Source organism: Penicillium digitatum, chromosome 4, assembly GCF_016767815.1.
Source record: "Penicillium digitatum chromosome 4, complete sequence".
Classification (NCBI taxonomy): domain Eukaryota; kingdom Fungi; phylum Ascomycota; class Eurotiomycetes; order Eurotiales; family Aspergillaceae; genus Penicillium; species Penicillium digitatum.
This window is the reverse complement of record NC_089387.1, coordinates 1,575,262-1,595,975: the sequence shown is the minus strand read 5'-3', so window position 1 is coordinate 1,595,975 and position 20,714 is coordinate 1,575,262. Positions and strand designations below refer to the sequence as shown.

Below are 20,714 nucleotides of genomic sequence, written 5' to 3'. Positions count from 1 at the left end.
ACCGTCGATGCCCATCACGACCTGTGCTCCGGGACCACGAGACCCTATGCTCAAGTTGAAAATTCGACTCCAAGACAGTCTTCAGACATGGAATTTTTCCATGGCTTGCAAAATTAACAGCCACCATGCCCCCTGACCTGAACGGCCAGAAAACCATCCACAATGCATCATTGATGCACAAAGGTGACCCACAACGACTTCCACAAAGCATGAACTGGTGACGGTGCTCATGGCCCGTACTGCATCACTAGTCACCTACTTTCGTTTCCCGTCCCCGTTCACGTTCGTCGAAACATCTTCATCAAATCCACATGCATAAATACCCCGCAAAGTACCCTGGAGGGGACGGCTGAACCAGATGGAATAGTCCATCGGACCCAAGACACGAATTCCTGCGGCTGTAACAACCTGTTCCGTGTGGCCAATAATCGAAACCACTGGTATAAAGGATAGGTGCCACATCACGCTCGCAGAGAAGGACACACGAGCCTGGAGTTGGGGGCTGGGGGTTGGGTTGACTAGGGTCGATCATACCAAAATCAACGCCAGACTCCGCATCAAATGCTGGCTCCATGTCATATCCCCGAGTTGTGGTATCCAGTCTTATACCCAGACGGTACCATACTGAGTAGCATCAGGAAGTGTTGGTGAAGCGCCCCTCCCATCCAGCCGCGTCTATGACTCCCGTTACTGGACGGCCAGGTAATCTTGACACCTGTTCTGCGCCACGCAGCCAGCAACTGATGCATAAACAGTTTCACAAGACATTCAAGGCGTGATGCTTAAGCTGCAAAGCCATCGGTGTTGTGGTACCGCGAACGAAATCTTCCGGATCATGGGATCGATGCTTGGTGAAAACCCGTGCTCAACTTTATAGGTGCGGTCGAGTGTATACGGGAATGTCGACAGTATGAGTATGAAGAATTTGATTGTCAACAGACAAGGAAGAGAGGGAACAGGGAGCTAGAATCGTCCCGACGCTGGAGAAACGGAATGCGGCGCTAGCAAAGGGTCCTCTAATTGGAAAGAAAGAGTCAGTACACGGTTTCTGTGAATGCTGAATCCTGCTCAGACCATGCAGAGCGAAATTTACCTCTTTTAAGTGTGTCATTCGTGTAAAAGAAAAACTTACCCGGTCTAAGGGATGCCCAAGAAACCCGTCCGGGTTGGAAATTGACAAAACAAGGTTTCTGCAGATCGTCAACAGCCAGTATTCACAACTTCAGCCTCGGGGTATAATGAAAGGTCCACGCGTTTGAAGGAGTCATCGAGATGGAGGGTCAAATTTCATCTTTACTAAAGGCATGCAGTCAGTTTACTCGCAGTTAGTTCGAGTCCACCCGGAGAGTCCTCGCACTCCGAATTGGCTCCTATCTCCTGGGGTCTATCTGGAACAGTGGGAGATAGGTGTGAAAGACAGTACCACCGCACGGCAACCTCAACAAAGTTCAAAGTCACCATGGGTGTAAGAAGGAATGTCTTTTGCCTCTTTGCAATCAAGAAGCTATTAAACTGGAGGAAGATGTCGGCAAATCCGGGGACGAATGCAAAGACAATTCAGAATACATGGCCTCCAACTTCGCGTCGATTTTCCAGCAAATCAGCAGGACCAAAGCTCACAGCCAAAAGTCGGGTGAAAAAAAAAAACTTCTTTCAAAGTCATGGGCTTAGGTTGGCCGCAATATGATGCTTTGAACGTTCTTCCTGGACAAGTCGATTGGCTGGCACTTTTATCCGGGGCCGACTCGATTTCTTGACAACTGTGAACAACTACAGTGCAATTCTTTGACTTTTTTTTGGAATCTTTTCTCTGTTTGAACGAAATCCTGAATTTATCAAGCGAATGTCAATCCAAGACAGCCCTTGAGAGCCCCAAATTGGTAGTACCAGGATTTATATTTCTCACCACAATTCCAGATTGGGACTCGGCTTCCCAAGAGCCCCGGGCCCTCAGGTACCTTCAAGTGCTTTTAAATGGTCCCACCTTTACGTCTTTGATTTCTCAAGGTTCATCTTCGAGTCCCGTCTCCCTACTCTTCCTCGAATTCTATGTGTAGTAGAGCTCTCTTCCTCCAAGTCGGGTGACACTTGCCTATAAACACGTATGGCCGACCGCTCCGTGCCCCCAACCCCTCATACCCTGTCAAGATGCATACATCGCCCTCTTAAACACTTTGACACCATCTTTTATTAGAATCGATCGATTTCCTCCCCCACCCCCCCCCCCCCCCCAAACACCCCAGTAGTTCGGTTGCTAATTGCTCTGAAGTTGTGATATTCGATAGGTAGAGACAGATCGGATCCCAGTGACTCCCCATCTGATCAGCTTCGAGCAACGATAGCCAAAGAACCATCCCCCAAGCCTCTTTTCACATAGGAATAGAACCCCTGGCCGTACACCTGTCTCAGTCAAACCCCAAGATGTCAGACCGCACCGCAGAAAACTCCACGAACGGCCAAGGAGGCCCAGGAGACCGCCAGCCCGAGTCGGCCAGCGAGATTCCAGCAAGGTGAGTAGTCATCTTCCTTGATCCACCTGAATGGCAAATTGCCAAAAATTGTCCTCCATTCTCTCTTACCTTTCACTCTCTCTCTCCCCGAACGCAACTTCCTCCCCGTAAACAAAAAAGACATCCCGACAACCCTTAATTGATCGAAATCTAAGATCTCGTGATCTCACCACCAGCCAGAACAGCGAGCACAGCAGCGACTCACCTCAGCACCGCCAGCAGATCTGCCAGCAGGAAACCGACTTGAACTACTACCGGAAGTTCCTGGAAGACTTGGTCGCCGTCATGCGCGACGCTCATAGCGATTCTGTCGCTCAGCTTGTCTTGCTCATTCGCTCCGGGGCATCAAACGAGGAGATCCACCTCGCCCTTCAACGTGTCCGAGACGAAAGCTGAACGTCGCCTTTTTTTTCGGTATTCGACTTCGCAATGAGGACCTACGCTGTGGTTCGTGGCTTTTGGTGATTTGCCTTTTTGATTCGTGAGGGGGGGACAGTGAATCCAAAGATTCAAATGGGGGTTGTTTGACATGAATCGTGAACCATACATGCCTTCTAGAGGAACAATTCTAAGAGTGCTCTTGATTTTTTTTTTTTTTGCCTAGATCTTGGAAATCAAGTCAAATCTTGCAAATCGAGTGGTAGTCGATTTAACTTGATGCTGAATTTTTTTTTCCATGTTCCATTTCTGAGGATAGCTTGCCCTATTGGACTTGAATGTCTCATGTGTGGCATTTTGGCACCTGTTATATCGCCCTGGTCTTGTCGCATGAACAAGGGTTTGGAAGACGATGACGTGTGTCCGACTCGAACAAGAAAAGAGAAACGAAATCTGCCTGTACCCAGTAACAATGACAAGGCGGTGCTGAGCCAACAGTTGTGATCTCGTTGGCATGAAAACGTTGATCTGCAACGCCCAGGATGTCAGGTAGGAAATACCTACCATGCACCGGTATGAAAAGTGAAGTACCTTGACAGCCGCTTGCCACCAACCAAATTGCGTGGGACCCGATGTAAGCTCATCGGTGGCACGGGGAAATGTCATCCCCGGCGACGAATCAAATTTGAAACATCAGAACAGGAAAAAATGATGCGAGCACCAAGATCGACGAGTTAGAACAACGCGATGAGGACATCTCCCTGGGTGAACTGTGCCGAATTTGAGCTGCGTCTGTCTTTATGGAGGGTGAGTGGCGGTTGTCAAAGCGTGGAAAAGAGGGATTTTCCAATGGGGGAAAGACATGTCCACGCCGTCGACATTGCACGTGTCTATACGATGAACGCCATCAAAAACACGGACAAACACGGTTTCCATTCTCTGCTCCCTTGGACTTTGGAAAACAGAATATCCACTGCTGGAGACCTACAACATAGGGTTGCTTGGGTCGTTTCTCAAAGGGGCTCGAGTGGACTGGGAAGCCCTGTGGGCTGACGGATTCTATCTCCGTGCGGGTTCGAGCAATGGAAGCACAGGATGTAGTGGATCATCCTGGCGCTTCATCTCCTGTACAACATGGACGAAGATGCTCCTCTTCTCTCTTGCGCTCTGCTAGATGTGTCTCAAGGCTTTGGTCCGTTTTGAAAAGAGGCTGTACTAACCCCATGTCAGAGATCGACTTGGATTTCATCCTTGCTCTGTCCGTCCCTGTTCCTGCACACCGAGAGAGAGGCCGGAACTCGCTTCCCCTCTCATTCCTTCTCCCAGAGACAACAGTCACAAAAGCTCCAAGTCCCTATCCATTCCTTTTGAACGAAAAGTCTGTACTAACCCATCTTTCCATGTTGGCTGTGGGAGAGAGGATGAGAGGCGGACCAGGGACAAAATTTCCCGCGACCCGAGACGACCACAGGACGACGACACCACGCCGATTCGATCCCCCGTGCCCATAACCAGACTTCGTCTATCTCGATCTCGACAACGAAGTTTTTCTATACATTAATGACAATTTCATGTCCCATCCTCGATCACAGTCATGCCGTGACAACACCCGCTCCCTACCGATCGCAACCCTGGTTCGCAGCGGACCAGCACCACCAGACCAGGCGAACAGATTCAATCCATGTCTGTAGTTGTAGCAGAAATCCAAAATCAATCTAACGCCAACGTCAAATTTAACACCAACAACAAAGATGCTTCCCTTCCACCGGCCGGGGAGTGGCGGAAATGCAGAACGCACTACAGATCGTGTCACGCCGCGTGAGAACGGTCATGTTTTGAATCTAGCTCAAGCTTCTATGCACACAAGACTCGGGTTGAGGCTGTGTGCGCATGCATGCTTCCGTTTCGGTTGGGCTCCGAATCCCAGGTCCCTGGGACTTGGGCTGGGTGTCAACGGCAACGGCACAGGTTTGGGGAGTGGGGAGTTGAGATTGCTTTGGGACCCTTGGGCCTGGAAATTAAATTCTGGGAGATCCTATCTGTCGAGGACTGTTCATGGGTGGACTGGACATAGGTGCTCAGATGAGGGTGTTAGAAGAATGCTATTGCTTAGGGGGCTGTAGTCTGCGCGTATAGTGTCAGTGGGGAATCAATTTAAAGAACCTTGCAGGGCATGGCAGGGCATGGCAGGGCTAAGTCGATATCCATGTTTTCAAGACCAGCCACATTTACGTAAAATACTCCGTACCTAGGTACGTAAAACAGAAACAGAATCATGTTAAATTGATCTTGGAAGGAAAACTTGTTCTTCATCCATTGTAGCACCCACGCCACATTCCCGGACCTATCGCGATGCTTACATATAACTTTTGGTTCGACAGATCTAAGGGGTGCAACGGCCGGTGTACCGGGGGTACAGTGAGCAGTCACGGACGGTATAACGAGCGCACAGCCAGGCCAAGAAACGCTCAAGACCAAGACCATAGCCACCGTGAGGAGAGGTACCGTACCTATTGTTCAAAAGTTAGTATTGTCGAAACCAAAGAGAAATTTGAAAAAAAAAAAAAAAAGGGTAGAAGGGCGAGGGATCAAAACTTACTTGCGCTGGTCAGTGTACCAGTAGTAGGGCGAGGGGTCCATGCCCTCGTGCTTGTAAGCAGCCATCAGCTCATCCCAGTTGTCCATTCTCATACTGCCTCCGACAATCTCGCCAACACCGGGCATGAGCACGTCAACACTCTCAGTGACACGGCGATCCTCAGGATCCTTCTTCATGTAGAAAGCCTTGATATTGGCGGGGAAGTGAGTTAGGAAGATGGGCTGGTTGATGATATCGGTCATGCGACGCTCAGCAGCCTCGGCAATATCGTCACCGAATTGGTGGGGCTGGCCCTCCTCGTTGGGGATTTCGTGCTCGATCAACCACTGGATAGCATCGTCGTACTTCATGCGGCGGAAGGGACGGGACGGGGGCTTGAAGTCCGGGTTGAGCTGCTTGATATATCCGGCGATCTCAGGCTCGGCCAGAGTGTAGTCGATCACGCGGCAGATGATATCCTCAAGGTGGTCGAGCAGATCAGTGAAGGTGATAAAGTCCAACTCGGCTTCGATGTGCGTGTACTCCGACAGGTGGCGACGGGTCAACGACTTCTCGGCACGGAAAGACGGGCACACACAGAACACGTCACCCAGGGAGGGGAGACATGTCTCCAGGTACAGCTGCGAGGACTGGGTCAGGTAGGCGTTCTCGCCGTAGTAGTCGAATCCGAACAGAGTGCTACCGCCCTCGACCTGGGTCTGCACCATGGCGGGAGGAGTCACCTCCAGCATGCGGGTCTCCTGGAAGGCCTTGCGGAAAGCACGCAGAGTAGCGGCGCGCACCTTCATAACGGAGGAGGAGATCTCACCACGTAGAACCAAGTGGCGGTTGTCGTAGAGAGTTTGCGGGTCAGCGTCCGGCGCCACACGCGTGGTAATAGCCTCCTTGTCGCCAGCGGCCTTGCCGATGATTTCGAAGAAGTCGGCGTGCAACTCGCGGTCGTTGGGCGCATGCTGCTTGGGGGGCACGGCGCGCATCTCACCGTGGATGGACATGGAGGTTTCGAGGGTGAGGGTCATGATATCGTAGGTCTTGACCATGTCACCGGTCAGGACGCACTGCAGGTACCCATAGCCATCAGTGAGAGTGATGAACACGACATCCTTCTGAGCGCGGGCCCGGTGAACTCGGCCCAGAACGCGGACTCGGGTGCCAGCCTCATCGGACTCAGAGGTGCGCAGCTTGATGGTGGCCGGGTCAGTGACGTCCAGACGAACGCGCAGGGGCTTCGGCAGGGAGGCGTCCTCCTTGATCACAATCTTCTTGGCGTCCTCAAGGACCTTCTGGCGCTTGTCGGCCTCGGCCTTCTCGCGGAAGGCCAATTCCTGTTCCTTGGCGGCCTTCTTCTTGCGCTGCTCCCAGAGGTTGTTGGCCTTCTTCATTGCCGACTTGGTGGCGGGCTTCCACTCCAATTTGGCCGCGGGATCGACATCCTCGCCGGCGGCGTCGGTCTGGGACTTGCGTGTGAGGTACTGGATTCCTTCAGTGGTGGGGGGGTGTTCCACGTAGGCGTGGACGAGGGTCTTGTAGGGGGCGGTCTCGGTGCCGGTGGCGGGGGACTCATCTCTACCGACGTCTTCGTCGATGTAGATGGTGGTAGATGCCATGGCGTTGGTTCTAGTCCTTGCAGACCGAGGCTGGAACTGATCGAGTTGCGGGAGAGTTCTGTGGGAGAGATGATTAATATAGGGTCTAATCTGTGAGTCATACACCGTAAGGCTAAGAAAAATCCAGGTAGGACAGATTAGAATCTGAGCAAGAGCAGGCCTTACCTGATAACGCAGATAATGGAACTCTTGTCTCCTCCGAATTGCAAGTTGTCCAAGGGAATAATCGCACATTGCGGCAGAGGGGTAAATTTCCGATAGATGCGGGATTCCCCATTGGTGCCTGAGGCATTTCCCGGACTGGACACCTTTCGGAGTATATTTGGGGTTGATGAGGTTATGATCCAAGGATGATCGATTTACAAATATCAGACGCTAAACACATCATTCTGGGATTTGACTCTATTCATTCATATAATTCTAATGCTATTTGACCCACAAGAGGTACAGGATACTATACCTACCTGCATGTTGTATACCATATACCACCCGCAGATAAACATTTAAAGCTGGACGTTAACGAGTTCAGTCAGAACTTTATATCTGTAGATATAGTTGTCCCTCCCTATTTAGAGTGTACTCATGATCTAGCTGATTTAGAATTTTGCCGTCGTTATGGATAGATGTATAAAGAAGGTCATAGGACCCAGACTTTCCCCATGTCTTTTGGAGGGCCTACGGAGATTAAAAGAAGAGGATTTCAAAGATGACCGTTGGGTTGCGTACTGCGTACTCCATAGAAGGTATATTAATCTCATGAACACGTCAGGGGTAGGAGATTGGGTCCTGATCCAGTTCTGCAGGAGCCACGGGAACTCGAAGTTTGGGGAACCCAAACAGTCTCTTTTCTTGTCTTCTTTAGATTGGACTTCGTAGATATGACAAGATTCAATATACCTATACAATCCAATAGAGCACAACTGCATATAACTTCCCTATGATTCAGTATGAATATATCGACAGAGTTAGTCCGCCCCTTAACCCACTCCTATTATCTTCCCCCTTTTATTGTTTTTTTTTTTTTTTTTTCCGTCTCCATACCTTACCTGGATTCACTTCCTTGCCTTTCATTCCTTTTTCTCCGCGCTTGTGTTTAGCCCTTTTTAACTTGTGTTTCTTATTCCATCGGTTCTTTATTTTGTAAGGATTCTTTTTTTTTTTTTCTTTTTTTGTTTTTCTTTTTTTTCCAAAAAATTTACTAGTTCAAGCCTATCAATTGTCAACTCTTGCCTCAATTTCCCCCAGTCTTACCCCCTTTTTTTTTTCTTCTTCAGAACATTTCTTTCCCTTTTGGACATCCAATCTCTTTACGCTAATGACTTGAGTTGGTAGTCTTTGACTTGGATTCTTCTTTTCCCTTGTCCTCTCTCAAGAAGCGTGTTATAAGTGTTCTGCATGGGGGATATATAAGTGGCATTCTCCAAGAGAGACAAAAAGAAAAGGACAGGTTTGTCTCCATCCCCATTCCCCAACTTCAACCTGATTGAATGAAACATTCCAATTGACTTTTGAACTTCATTTTAGACACGTCTACATTTGAAAGAGCTTCGTTTCTTCTTTGGATATTCTTCTTTCTTCTCCACTCGAATCCTCCCTATCTTTCCCTGTGATCTTGGCCGTGGTGTCATCCCCTGAATGGTGATCTGATAATCCTCCCTCTATATTTTTTGTTCCCTCCCTTCCCCCCCCTTCTCAGAGCCTCTCAGTCTGGTAGTCAGGGCCTCCTATCCCCGACTAAGACTAGGTTCTTGTCTTTGGACAAGTGTTGGATTTATCTCGCCATGCAAGCCTCGGATGTATCGAGCATCCCGAACAATTCGCGTCTAATCCTTGCCGGGCCTAAATACGTGCTGAACGGTGACACTGGCTTTTCCCACGGAGCTTACAACAACAACCACCCCAACCCTATTCAAGGATTCTCGGACCGGAACGCTCGTCGCGTTAATATCCCCGCTATAAACACCGCCGCCAGCCAACACTCCGACATGGCATCCGGCTTCGACATGAACTACACCCCCCTGCTCCCCTCCCAGCTGCTAGTAGGCAGTCCCTTCCAACCAGGAACTCCATCGGCTTTCGCTTCGCCTCAATTCGCCAATTTTGGTGGCTTCCCACAGGCCAATGGCAATGGACACGTCCAAAACAACCAGAACCATATTCACAGCCCAACGCAAGGAATGCAAAACCACGGTTTGTATGGAATGATGTCACCTGACGGCATGGGTGCCTCCCAAATGATGGGACCTCAATCGCCGATCAATGGTCTTGGAGGTATGGGAAATGCGGCTCTCGGAAGCCCCCAGGCTTCCGTGGCCCCGGGCATGCTTTCAGGAACCAGCCGTACCGTGTATCTTGGAAACATCCCGGCTGAAACATCTGCCGAGGAGATTTTAAATCACGTGCGTAGCGGTCAAATTGAGTCGGTGCGTCTGCTCCCTGACAAGAACTGTGCCTTTATCTCCTTTTTGGACAGCAGCTCCGCCACCCATTTCCATTCAGATGCTATCTTGAAGAAGTTGGCCATCAAGGGAAATGACATCAAAGTCGGCTGGGGCAAGCCGTCACAGGTCCCTACCTCGGTCGCCCTGGCGGTTCAACAGTCTGGCGCGTCACGTAACGTGTACCTTGGAAATCTGGCCGAGGAGACATCTGAGGATGATCTGCGGGAGGATTTGAGCAAATTTGGGCCCATTGATACCGTGAAGATCGTTAAGGAGAAGGCGATTGGATTCGTCCATTTCCTGTCGATCAGTAATGCCATGAAGGCTGTCACCCAGCTCCCCCAGGAGCAGCAATGGCAAGCGCCAAAGCGGGTATTCTACGGCAAGGACCGTTGTGCGTATGTGTCCAAGACTCAGCAGCAAAATGCTGCGCAGTTCCTGGGAATCGCACCGGGATACGCGCACGTGCTGAACACGGCGGATCGTGACTTGATTTCTAATGCACTTGCGCAGCAGTCTGTTGCCGCGGCCGCCGTGGCAACAACGGCGGGTGGTGTTAACAATCTCGGCAATCGCACCATTTACCTTGGAAACATCCACCCCGAAACTACCATTGAAGAGATTTGCAATGTTGTCCGCGGAGGCTTGCTGCACCATGTTCGATATATTCCGGATAAGCACATTTGCTTCGTGACATTCATCGACCCCACCTCGGCTGCTTCCTTCTACGCCCTGAGCAACCTGCAGGGGCTGATGATCCATAACCGACGCCTGAAGATTGGATGGGGCAAACACTCCGGCCCCCTCCCACCCGCCATTGCGTTGGCAGTCAGCGGCGGCGCATCCCGCAATGTCTATGTTGGTAACTTAGATGAGGCCTGGACGGAGGAACGCCTTCGCCAGGACTTCTCGGAGTACGGTGAGATTGAACTAGTGAACACACTGCGCGAGAAGAGTTGTGCCTTTGTCAACTTCACGAATATCGCCAATGCAATCAAGGCTATTGAGGGAATGCGCAATCGGGAGGACTACCGGCGATTCAAGATTAACTTTGGCAAGGATCGCTGCGGAAACCCACCGCGTCAGGCCGGAAACACCCCGAACGGACAGCAGAACCGCAACGGATCCGGCATGGAAGGCCAGTCACCACCATCCGTTCTTAATGGATTCCAGCAGAATCTCAGCCAGTCTGGCTCCCAGTCCAGCCCGACGCGCCCTGCCCTTTCCCCGGCATCAGGATCCACCGGCTCCCAGAATGGACAACACCGCCATCCGCTGCAGAATGTGACCTCTCCCTCTGGGGTTCTGAATGTCGGCTCGAGCAATCCGTTGACCATGTACCTGAACCAGATGTCTGCTCATCAGGCACAGGATCAGGAGAATCATCTAAACGATCATATGGTGCTCTCTAGCTTCCAAATACAGTCTCAGTCACAGCAGTCGTTGTACAACGGCGACATCTCGAATGGACACATGGACCCGCCTATGCACCAGCACAAGTCCACCAACAGTTACCTAAGTGTGGGCAATGGATCAGGACACGGTCACCACGCAAGCACCAGCAGCCTTAGCGTACCCCGTGCTTCGCACTCCCGGGCTGTCAGTTTGCCCTCATTCTCCCAGGAGCCCTTTGGACCGGTCTCAGGTCAATCCGGCCACACTCGCGCAGGTGCGGCACACCAGCCTCAGAGCAGCTTCTCCGGCTTCTCTGCTCTCAGTGGACTCAACCACTCGGCATTTGGCCTGGCTATTCAAAACGAAAACTCGCTGCCTGGCTGGGCGGAAGAGGAGATCGGAGCCAAATGATAATCTGCGCACGTTCCACAAAGGATGCAACCTTAACTCAATGTTCTCGGTGAACCTAATGCCACCATTTTCTCTCTTATATATAGTCCCTTCTTGATTGTCATGTCTTTCCTCTCCCATTTTGATCTGATTCGTTTCATGTATTGGTCATTATCTCTTCTTCTTTTTTTCACTCCGGACTCTTTGCTCTTCACTTTCAAACCCTTGTTTTTTCTTCACTTTTTTTTGACATTTTGGATTTCCCCTTTCTTCGTCCGGACATATTCCGTTCGCAATGATTTTATATTCCCCTATTAATCTTCTCATGCCATCTTCCCTTCTTTTATCACGTTGTATTGCTAGCTGGCCTTGAGTCTCTTCCTTCTTTTTTTTTTGCTTTGGGGCTGTGAGTACGCCGGATGTTTCACCGGATGATGACCATGGAGAGGGACGAGTCGTGTCGGCGATTATCGCAGTGCATAGCGACCACTTGGGACTTTCATCCCATTGGCTTTTTCTTGATAGCAGAAAATGGCCATCTACCCACCAAACTTGAAACACTAGTTAGTAATGTAAATGATCATTTATCGACAATAATTGAGATTCAACAGAATTCGTACGTGAAAACATTGAACCAAGTCAAACGTCCTGTTCTCTTGTATCTGTCCTGTTCATTTAACATTCCAGGTAGATACATCCAGTCGCTCCTTTTTTGGGTTTCCCTCACTTTGCTCCCATGCAGAAATCTGTCGTTGACTCCCACGATATTTGAGTCACGTGACTGACCGAACCATATCGGGCAAAGGTCAGACACATCAAATTGGATGCTTCAAACCGCCTCATCCATTCGTCTCTCCTCCCCAACCCCAAGCTAGCCATAGCAACATCAGTATTAATTTTGCATCATGGCGCTTCCGCCAGAGCAGATCAACATCAAGCGTCGGCGCGAGGAAGAGCCCGTCGAGACCTTATGTACGAGGACAACCCTCTTGTTTTTTTGCCCCGCAATGCATTCCCCTTAAAAGTGATACATGCAAATGGTTGCCTTGGGAGATGAAACTTTGACCGACACACTGACAACACACACTAACTTACTCCAGTCATTCAATCCGCACTCCATCAAACCAAGCGGCGCTTCACTGACTTCGTCTTCCACAGAGTCACTCTGAAAGCCAGCGAGAGCGGGAGTGGAGATGCATCTCCAAGTCCACCAACAACGCCAGTCGTGCAGCGGCTGTTGAAGAGCCCACGCTCAGTGAGCAGTCTTCATGTTAACCGGCGCGCGCCAGCATCTACGATAGGCGTGCCTACGGTGCGGGCCACCTCGCCGGGTGCTGAATTCCGCGAGGCGCAGCGAATTGTAACCGTGCGCAAAGAAGCAGAGGCAAAGCACAGACGTGCCGTCTACGGGGGCCCTTCTCCGTTCACTGATCTGCAGCCCAACTCTGCGGCCAGCTCTGATGTGCCCCACCAACCAGCCTTACATGACAGCAACCCAACATCGGCGGATGTATCCTCCAGCCGCGCGCAGACCCTGCGCCGCTTCCAGATCTCACGTTCAAATCTTGACTCCCTAAGAAGTTCCCCTGGGGGGGTTCAAAAGCGACGCGCTGGTGGCCCTGCACCTGGTGTGGCTGTGCTGGTTGAGCAGCTGCAGCGGAATGCGCACACCCGCAAGGCTTCCATGGTCTCGGACCTGGTTGCGGATGCACGGGCTCTCTCGTTAAAGCCTAAGGAACTTGTCCAGGACACAGACACCATACCCCCGTCACCGGTTAAACCACGCAAACGACCTGTTGTTAACCAGGCCGAGAGACGGTGGCGTGAGGAGCGCAAGGGTGTCATTTCGGCTGCGAAACAGCATCTATCTGATACCTTGGAGAAATCCGCTCAGACACTGCAAAGGAGCTGGGATCAGGAATCTGAACGTCTGGCTCATGATCTCGAGCAGGTCGCGCTGGAGCTCGAGCGCGAGGCTGACCAAGACCATGGAATGGACCTCGATCCCCGGGTCGTTGGAAAGCCGGCCCCTCCCCCGCCTGCATCTTTACAGCAAGCTTTCAGCACGGCTCCTATGTCCCCTTTGAAACACCAGCCCCGGCAGCCTAAGGAACCGAGAGTTGCACCTACACCGCCGCAGTCTTCGGAAGTAATTGAACAGGCTGTGGAGGAGGATGACGAAGGCGACTATGTCTACGATGTTTACGTCCGGCGCCCGCTTTCAGAAGCCGAGATGCTGAAGAATCCGCTCGCCGAATACGAGTCTGACCAGCAGCACAACCATATCGCCAAGACTCAGCCCGGAGTTGGTGTCATTGTCATCACGGCCGAGGACGAGGAGTACTGGGACGACTTTATTGAAGATGACGAGGAAGAGTGGGATAGTGAGGATGCGGACTCTAATGGTATGTGATTCCTCCCCTTCTTTTGGCCTCTCTTTACCCGTGGATTGTCCTCTCGTCCCTCTCCATTCCAACCAATCGAATTCCGCTGACCCTCTTCGATCACAGCTGAAAACAACCCCGCCAACGATTACCCAGATGAAGAAGCGTCGTCTGATGACGATGAATTTGACTTCGAGGATTCAGCGAGCGAGGATGGCGGGACTGGGTACATGTCTCGCTACCGCGGGCACGTAGACTCGGATGAAGACTACTGATTCCGGATTTGGTTGTTTATGGCGTGCATCCAACTAGCCCGCTATGCAACCCATCCCCTTTTCTTCTCTCTGTGTTTGCTCTTCTTCCTGCCGGGCTCCGTGGATCGGGTGTTTGCTTTGATTTTCCTCGGACATTTCAACTTCATATTTTGATCAAAACAATGCAAGCTTCGTCTGTTACTTTCTTATCTACTGCGGTTACTAAGAGTTAAGACCTGGCTAATTAGCTAAAACAAACACATAGGGTGCACCAGCCGGAGAGGAGAAACACATGGCTTGCAATAATGTTGAAACGCCTAGCTCAAGCTATCTCTACCAGCTCCGCACACCGTAGGCTGAATACCCGAAACTGGTCCATCCAGTCGGAATATAGGCAAACGGGCGTTGCATCGATGCTTGACAGGTTGTGATTCTTAGGTGAGACCTGCCGTATACCTACACTCTATGTACGAGATGGCTTCTAAACCATAAATCTACCCTACTCGACACCCATGCATTCACAGTGGACCTAAGAGTTATCTCCGAGGACAAAGAACCAAGATGAGAGAAAACCCCTCCTCTCTCACCGCCGATCCTGCATTGAAAGTGAAACCTGAAACGGAACCACCGCAACCCATACTCCTTTGCACTGCACCCATACCACCATTTTATGCAGTATTCCCAGCCGAGTAGCAATGTATATATACAAGATAGTCCTTTGCAACCAGTAGCACCAAAACCAACAGCCAACAGCGCCAAAAAGCCCGAATTCAAACCCCGCCCCCCACTATCCGTCCCATTTACCAACTCCATACCTACCTTCCCTCCCCCCCGAGCGCTATCCCATCCTTGCCCACCCTTGTCCAAACTCAAAAAATATCTCAAGTAAATGCGCCTCGTTCAAGGAGTGTAGTCAAAAGAACTCCATGTAAAGTGATCAGGCAATCGAAGGTACAATCGCACGAAAGGGGTGTGTGGGCCAACGTTCAATTCTCCGATTCACGCCGGAACCAACCAGGAGAAGTGGGCGGTGTTGGGTGACGATGCAGCTTTCGCTTGTTTAATCTCAGGATAGGAAGGAGTTAGTTACCGCGCCACGTGGATTGGATTTTTGGTGCGATGCAGTCATCCTGAGATGTGATGAGATTGAGGGTTGGGGCTGGGGGCCGGCGTATTGCGGGGTAAACATGCAGATGAAGTCATTTTGAGGGTTTTTCTACGTGGGTAGAGATGTGGGAGTTGGTTGAGGGAGATTTCTTCCTTTGATTGTGTTGATGATGATGTTGTTGGGTCAGGTGTTCCGATATAAATGTCGGTGTGTCGACCTTGTTTCGATGTCCTTGGTAGCTGGAGAGTCTATTGGACGGAGGATGTGTTTAGTTTAGTTCATTTCTCCGACAGTTGGATGATGACGATTGAGGGTCAGAGTCTGTATTGTATACATCAACGTGTACATCTTGCTACGAAGTTCTCCGTACAGACCGGTGTTTAGTGTAGTTCGTAGGCCGCGGTGTTATTCGCTGGACGAATCAGTCTACCTGCATGCCCCAAAACAGTACCCTCTGCATACTGCAGGAGATATATCCAATCGCGGTCACTAGTATAGCGTTAAACGCTAGCCAACCCAACATTTACGGCGAACAGCTTCTAGTTGACACAAGATAGAATTCAATGCAGGATGATCGCACATGCGTTCCAACGGCGCTGGACCAAAAAGTAGAACCGCCTTTGAAAGCAAGGTTGAACATTACTCTACATGTGGACTCAGAACATCCAAGACAAGACTACCAACCCCACTACCTCCTGCAGATATAGCCCCATGCCTACCGGGAAACGCGGCCTAACACATGTCGAAGATCACCAAAGATAAAATACAACCGGGCAGATCCCGGTGATGCCAGGCATCGTAATCTTCACACATTTTTTACCTTTCACCTTAGGAACAGGGGAATGAATATCAACCTCTTGAAGAATTTCCGCATCTCCGTGTTCTCCGGTTTCGATTAACCCACATTTGACGGCTACCCCGAAGTGTACGGAAATGAAATTAAATTATGGCTTCAGTTCCATGGTTCACTTTCAGTTGTAATTTAATACCTCAATGCTGGTTGGGCGGACAGAACCAGTGAGAGTTTCCGTGAAGAGGTGAGGCTCTGCAAAAGGAAATCAAAAATAAAAATAGAATAAATAAACGAAAAGAAAATCCAAAAAAAATTCACCAAAAAAAAAAAAAAAAAAAAAAAAAAAGTGCCAAGAGGTACTTGATCAATCCACTGGATTGATTACAGTAAACCAATTACCCAAAATAAATTACAGGGACAGATGAGTTTACCCCTTGATTTCACTGAGATATTGGATTTCCTGGACTTCGGCTGCACGTCTCCCGAACACGAATTACCCGTGCAACATTCTGTCTCTCAGACGGGATTACAATACAAGGCCGACGTCATTTCTGAAGAGAATCCGCTTTCTATCAAGCCTGTGCCCCCCTGCCATGGTCCAATGCGGACCTTAACTCTCGAGGGAAGGCTGTTGCCAAACCGAGTGAAGATGTGCAAGTTGTCGTCAGGTTCCTGTGCCTGGGGAGTCTTGACTACTCGCTATTAGTTGGGCACGAATAGCCAGCAGCAGTCGGAGGTACATCGAAGATAATCGAAGATGATCCTTCGTCATAATTAACCGGGATAAATCAGGTCTTCATGTGATATTGCAGTCTTGGGGGAACTCCTTGAAGAGTCGCATAGAATGGTATGCCTGAAGACCAATGCCAAGCCGACTAAATGATAGTGCCCGATTATACTTTGGCAGGTCCTAATAATATTCAAAGACAAAATCGACCTGCCCAAATGGGTGTTTAGAGTACGCCAGAGTTACGCATGATGATTATACTCTCAGCTTACCTATAGCAATCATTGCTCATGATGACATCGACTCAGAACTCAGAGGAATTCATCAAGACATGAATAAAAGACTATTCTGCCAACTACCTGCTAAACCAGGCCTAGTCCTTGCAGTCACAGTCTGACATCTGCCAAAAAACAATATGAAAAAAAGCAAATACGACCTCAACCTTCAAGTTGCGACGAATCCTACACACCAAGATCCATAATCCCCCCCAGCCCCTCCTTTTTGAACCACGCACCCTCCACAGGCAACAAATCCCGAAGTGACACATTCCGAAGATATCAAATATCCGATATCCAACGCCCGACAGGCTGGCCTCAAATCAGTTGAAACATCAAAGTGCAGAAATAGCTCACGCCAGAAGGCCCGATCCCGGAGCTAATGACCCGGGTCTCTGGCTTCGGCGTGATGATGGCAGCATTAGTGCTTCGCTATGGTGTCAATGCTCGGGGGCTGATTGGTGTGGGCTGGGGCAGGAAGTACCACGCACGTGCGGACATTGACCTGATCAGTGTTCTCACCGATAGTTATAGAGGTTGCGGTGCATTTGACTGTTTACCACTTTAGGTGTCATGGGTGATTCAAAGGCGGTGCGCAATGCCCGGATGTCAACGCGCATGCATTCAACTCATGATCGCGGCGGTCGCTTATGATCACAAGTCGCAGGAGGTGGTGCTATGGTTCTTGGGAGTCTTGTTCATCCTGACGAATAAGAAATGAGTCTCACTGTTGGTTCTTGGACTTGTCCACTCTGATTTTAAAATTTTTTTTTTCCACTCGGTGTTTTTTCTTCCGTGTTCAAAGAATCCTCCATGTCACATCTTCCCATGCGAAACATCCACACACACACACACACACACACACCCTGGTCACCCCCTTCTTCCTTAACCCACATCAGACATCCAATCCAACCATTCATGATCTTGCAGTGAAACCCCGTTCCCGCTAAATCATAGGCTGTATTACATCGAGAGATGGCGACATTTCCATGTTTTACTGCATATCCTTTGATCGGCTGCTGTGTAACAGATTCCGTGCCAGATCAGGCCGTCAGGGCTGATCAGGATCCACAGTGGGAAATTTCACATTCTGCAAGATCTAGTTTGAATTCACAGTAACCATGAGTGAGCCCTTGGCAATACTATCTGCCGATGAAAATCTTCGAGAGAAAAAGAGACGATAGGCCAGAAGTCTTCTACCGGGATCTGGCAGTGACATGGTTCTCCACCTATATCCGAGCTTTGCATATCCGCCCTATCAAATTACAAGACTAAGACGGCTGTGTTTAACCGGGACATTAGTGGACCGATCTAATCAAAGTCTACTCCATAGAGCCTGGACTTTTGTACACTGTACCAGATGTATATGTTTACTCACACGGCTATACGGCACAGACCAGAGACGACCCAGGCAGATCGGGTTCTCTGGGGCTAAAAGAGCTGACTGAGGATAATGGAACAACTAAACTCAGAAATCAGCTTCTGTATACATTGAACGATAGAGCAATAAATGCGATGTCATGTAACCATCCACAATAAATGTGTACAAATTCCATGGATTATTGCGTAAATCATCTCACCCAGCAACCCTGCAATCGTGCAGCCTTGCAACCCTGGAACCCTGCAACCTTGGAACCATGGAAACCCGGAGGCCTGAGATAAGCCACACCCTATGGCCCTGTGCAGTCACCAGATTCTAGAAAAAGAACCAGGACGAAGCTAGCGACCATGTACGGTGAAAAGAAGAAATAGATCAAAAAGGAGAATAAAGCACAGTCTCCGTCAGTTCATCATGAAATCCCACGTGTCACTAGTGCTTATATGTACTCTCCACAGCCAGGATCAAGTGGCTTCTTGGCCTAGGGCGGGAAATGGTGGCCATGACAACAGTATCGGGAGGAGAACACCCCGGAATTACAACATACAGAATACAATACACATTCTACCCTATCACAAAAACCACAAACGCCCAAGAAGGGAAAGTGATGCGAGAAACGAATAATCTCGACACGAAACACGAAGCTCTATCCACTTTGCCCAGCAAAGTCGTGAAGAAGATCGGCAATGGCAAAATCGACATCCAATAGTGAGCTGGAGACTATAGTTTCATCCAAAGATGGAAAGACATCATGCAATAGATGGTACTTCTTTTGATTCTGGAATTCGATAGAAGATTTTCGGTGCATGGCGGCGCAGCGGATTGGTGCATTTCCAGGACCGTGAACATCAACGTCATTATCCGGAATGATGTTTTCCATGCGGCTGAACCAGGTGCACTTAGAGAGTACGAATGACCGTTCAGCTGGCACACTCTGTAGCTCTGCTATCATCATCTCGATGCGTACCAAGGGATGCCGTTATTCGGTAGGTTGTATTTCACGTAATGGAAACTCAAAGTACAGAGATGTCTAAGACAGCTATCAAGTATGTACAAGAGCTAGCGTTGTGTTTTTGGTTTATAGGCTGGGGATCCGCATTCGCTGCTTCGCTTATCGTTCCTTTGTGATTTGCGCATTGATCGATTTTCGAAGCGTAATCTAGAGTCGATTCGTATTTGCAAGTTTCCAGGACTTGAACTGTTCTGGTAATTTTTCACAAAAACTGAAATTTGGAGATCTTCCACGTTTCTCACTTTGTCCTGGCCTTTTTCATGGCTTTTTTTAAAAAAATTTTTTGACAAAAATCAATTGCCGAAAGTTAGATCTTCAGACAAAGGTGACAGACAAGAACTCCATACCTTCCTCGGCCTAGACTGGATATGGAAAAAGAAACTGGAAGCGCTAGTAGATACTCGAGAGTGAACTAACTTGGCATATCAATTTTTCCCATTTCTGATTCGTGAGGCGGACATCCGTACCTGGTCCAATAATGAAAGGTTGCAGGGGTGCATTAAAATTAGTATGATGCCAGCATGACGATGCACCCCAAATGCCGAGACGGCACAGACACAAACCAAAAACAGGGAGAGGATCGTGGCCAATCTCATGAGCCTCGCTGGATCGAACCCATTCTGGTGCAAAAGACGGCGTGGGGTCCAAAAAGTGGATGTAATCGGATTCAACACATTTGAACTCATATCGCACCTCGTAATGTAGTCTGTCTGCGTCTACTGGTTTGAATGTGGACGTGCATGGCGGACACGAGCTACTCTAAACTAAATGTAGTAAAAGCTCCCGCAATTAAACACACTGCAGCTCATGCGCCCTGCCAATGTAGGCGTCGTGTCGATAGTGTCATAAATTCTGCATTCGCGCGTTATGCGGCTGAATTGTACACCGAATCTCCGAGGACGAATGGTAGACTGAATTTGGGCCCTATGTACAGAGTACGGAGTAGGTTGGATATCTTGTGAGCGAACTCGGAGCCGAAGCGGAAGGCCGAGAGGAGGTATGGGATCATTGATTATTAATTCGAAAAATATAATTTTTTTTTTCCCTGACAAATTATAATTTATGGATCCCAAGGTTTTGAGCAGCCAAGAGATAGTTTGGAGATTACCCGGACCCATGATCTGATGTTGCAACACTGGCGCCCGGCTTTTACGCCTTTAGCGGGCCCAACCAGCCAACACTTTGCGGGATTACCGGGGGTTTCACTATGGTCGCCTTGCATGCAGAAGGTCACTGTCAGGTGCTCTCGCGCCAACGCAGGATTCTCACTGGGCTCAGGGAAATTTTTTCCTAGTTAGATAGCGATGAATGATTGGGTTGTTGGCTAACAGCATAATCAGCTGGCAACGGGCATATGTGCACCTATCCGAATTAAGCACTATTCTGCGGTCTCCTAACGTTCATGTCCAGTCAAGAAAAAATAATCATGCCACGCATTCTTAGATCTGACAGTTCGGCGTAGT

The 20,714-nt window shown here is 49.5% G+C and overlaps 5 protein-coding genes across 5 annotated transcripts; 4 read left to right on the top strand and 1 right to left on the bottom strand.

Annotated features, from left to right (window-relative positions):
• Nucleotides 1-2,421: 2,421 nt before the first annotated feature.
• On the top strand, nucleotides 2,422-2,906 carry Pdw03_0523 (uncharacterized protein; the record flags this gene model as incomplete). The annotated part of the gene is made up of 2 exons (XM_014675101.1): nucleotides 2,422-2,510; nucleotides 2,687-2,906. 2 exons carry the CDS (start codon nucleotides 2,422-2,424, stop codon nucleotides 2,904-2,906), a joined length of 309 nt encoding a protein of 102 aa, XP_014530587.1.
• A 2,365-nt stretch (nucleotides 2,907-5,271) lies between these two features.
• Nucleotides 5,272-7,094, bottom strand: Pdw03_0522 (Asparaginyl-tRNA synthetase, class IIb; the record flags this gene model as incomplete). Its single annotated transcript, XM_014675100.2, has 2 exons — nucleotides 5,272-5,398; nucleotides 5,488-7,094. The coding sequence occupies 2 exons, from the start codon at nucleotides 7,092-7,094 to the stop codon at nucleotides 5,272-5,274; spliced, it is 1,734 nt and encodes a 577-aa protein (XP_014530586.2).
• Nucleotides 7,095-8,031: 937 nt separating this feature from the next.
• Pdw03_0521 (uncharacterized protein) lies at nucleotides 8,032-8,634 on the top strand (the record flags this gene model as incomplete). The annotated part of the gene is made up of 4 exons (XM_066099630.1): nucleotides 8,032-8,058; nucleotides 8,192-8,234; nucleotides 8,427-8,541; nucleotides 8,619-8,634. The coding sequence occupies 4 exons, from the start codon at nucleotides 8,032-8,034 to the stop codon at nucleotides 8,632-8,634; spliced, it is 201 nt and encodes a 66-aa protein (XP_065957357.1).
• Nucleotides 8,635-8,875: 241 nt separating this feature from the next.
• Nucleotides 8,876-11,341, top strand: Pdw03_0520 (Differentiation regulator (Nrd1), putative; the record flags this gene model as incomplete). Its single annotated transcript, XM_014675099.1, has 1 exon — nucleotides 8,876-11,341. The coding sequence occupies one exon, from the start codon at nucleotides 8,876-8,878 to the stop codon at nucleotides 11,339-11,341; it is 2,466 nt and encodes an 821-aa protein (XP_014530585.1).
• An 884-nt stretch (nucleotides 11,342-12,225) lies between these two features.
• On the top strand, nucleotides 12,226-13,979 carry Pdw03_0519 (Transcription factor Iwr1; the record flags this gene model as incomplete). The annotated part of the gene is made up of 3 exons (XM_014675098.1): nucleotides 12,226-12,292; nucleotides 12,421-13,725; nucleotides 13,831-13,979. 3 exons carry the CDS (start codon nucleotides 12,226-12,228, stop codon nucleotides 13,977-13,979), a joined length of 1,521 nt encoding a protein of 506 aa, XP_014530584.1.
• Nucleotides 13,980-20,714: the final 6,735 nt, after the last annotated feature.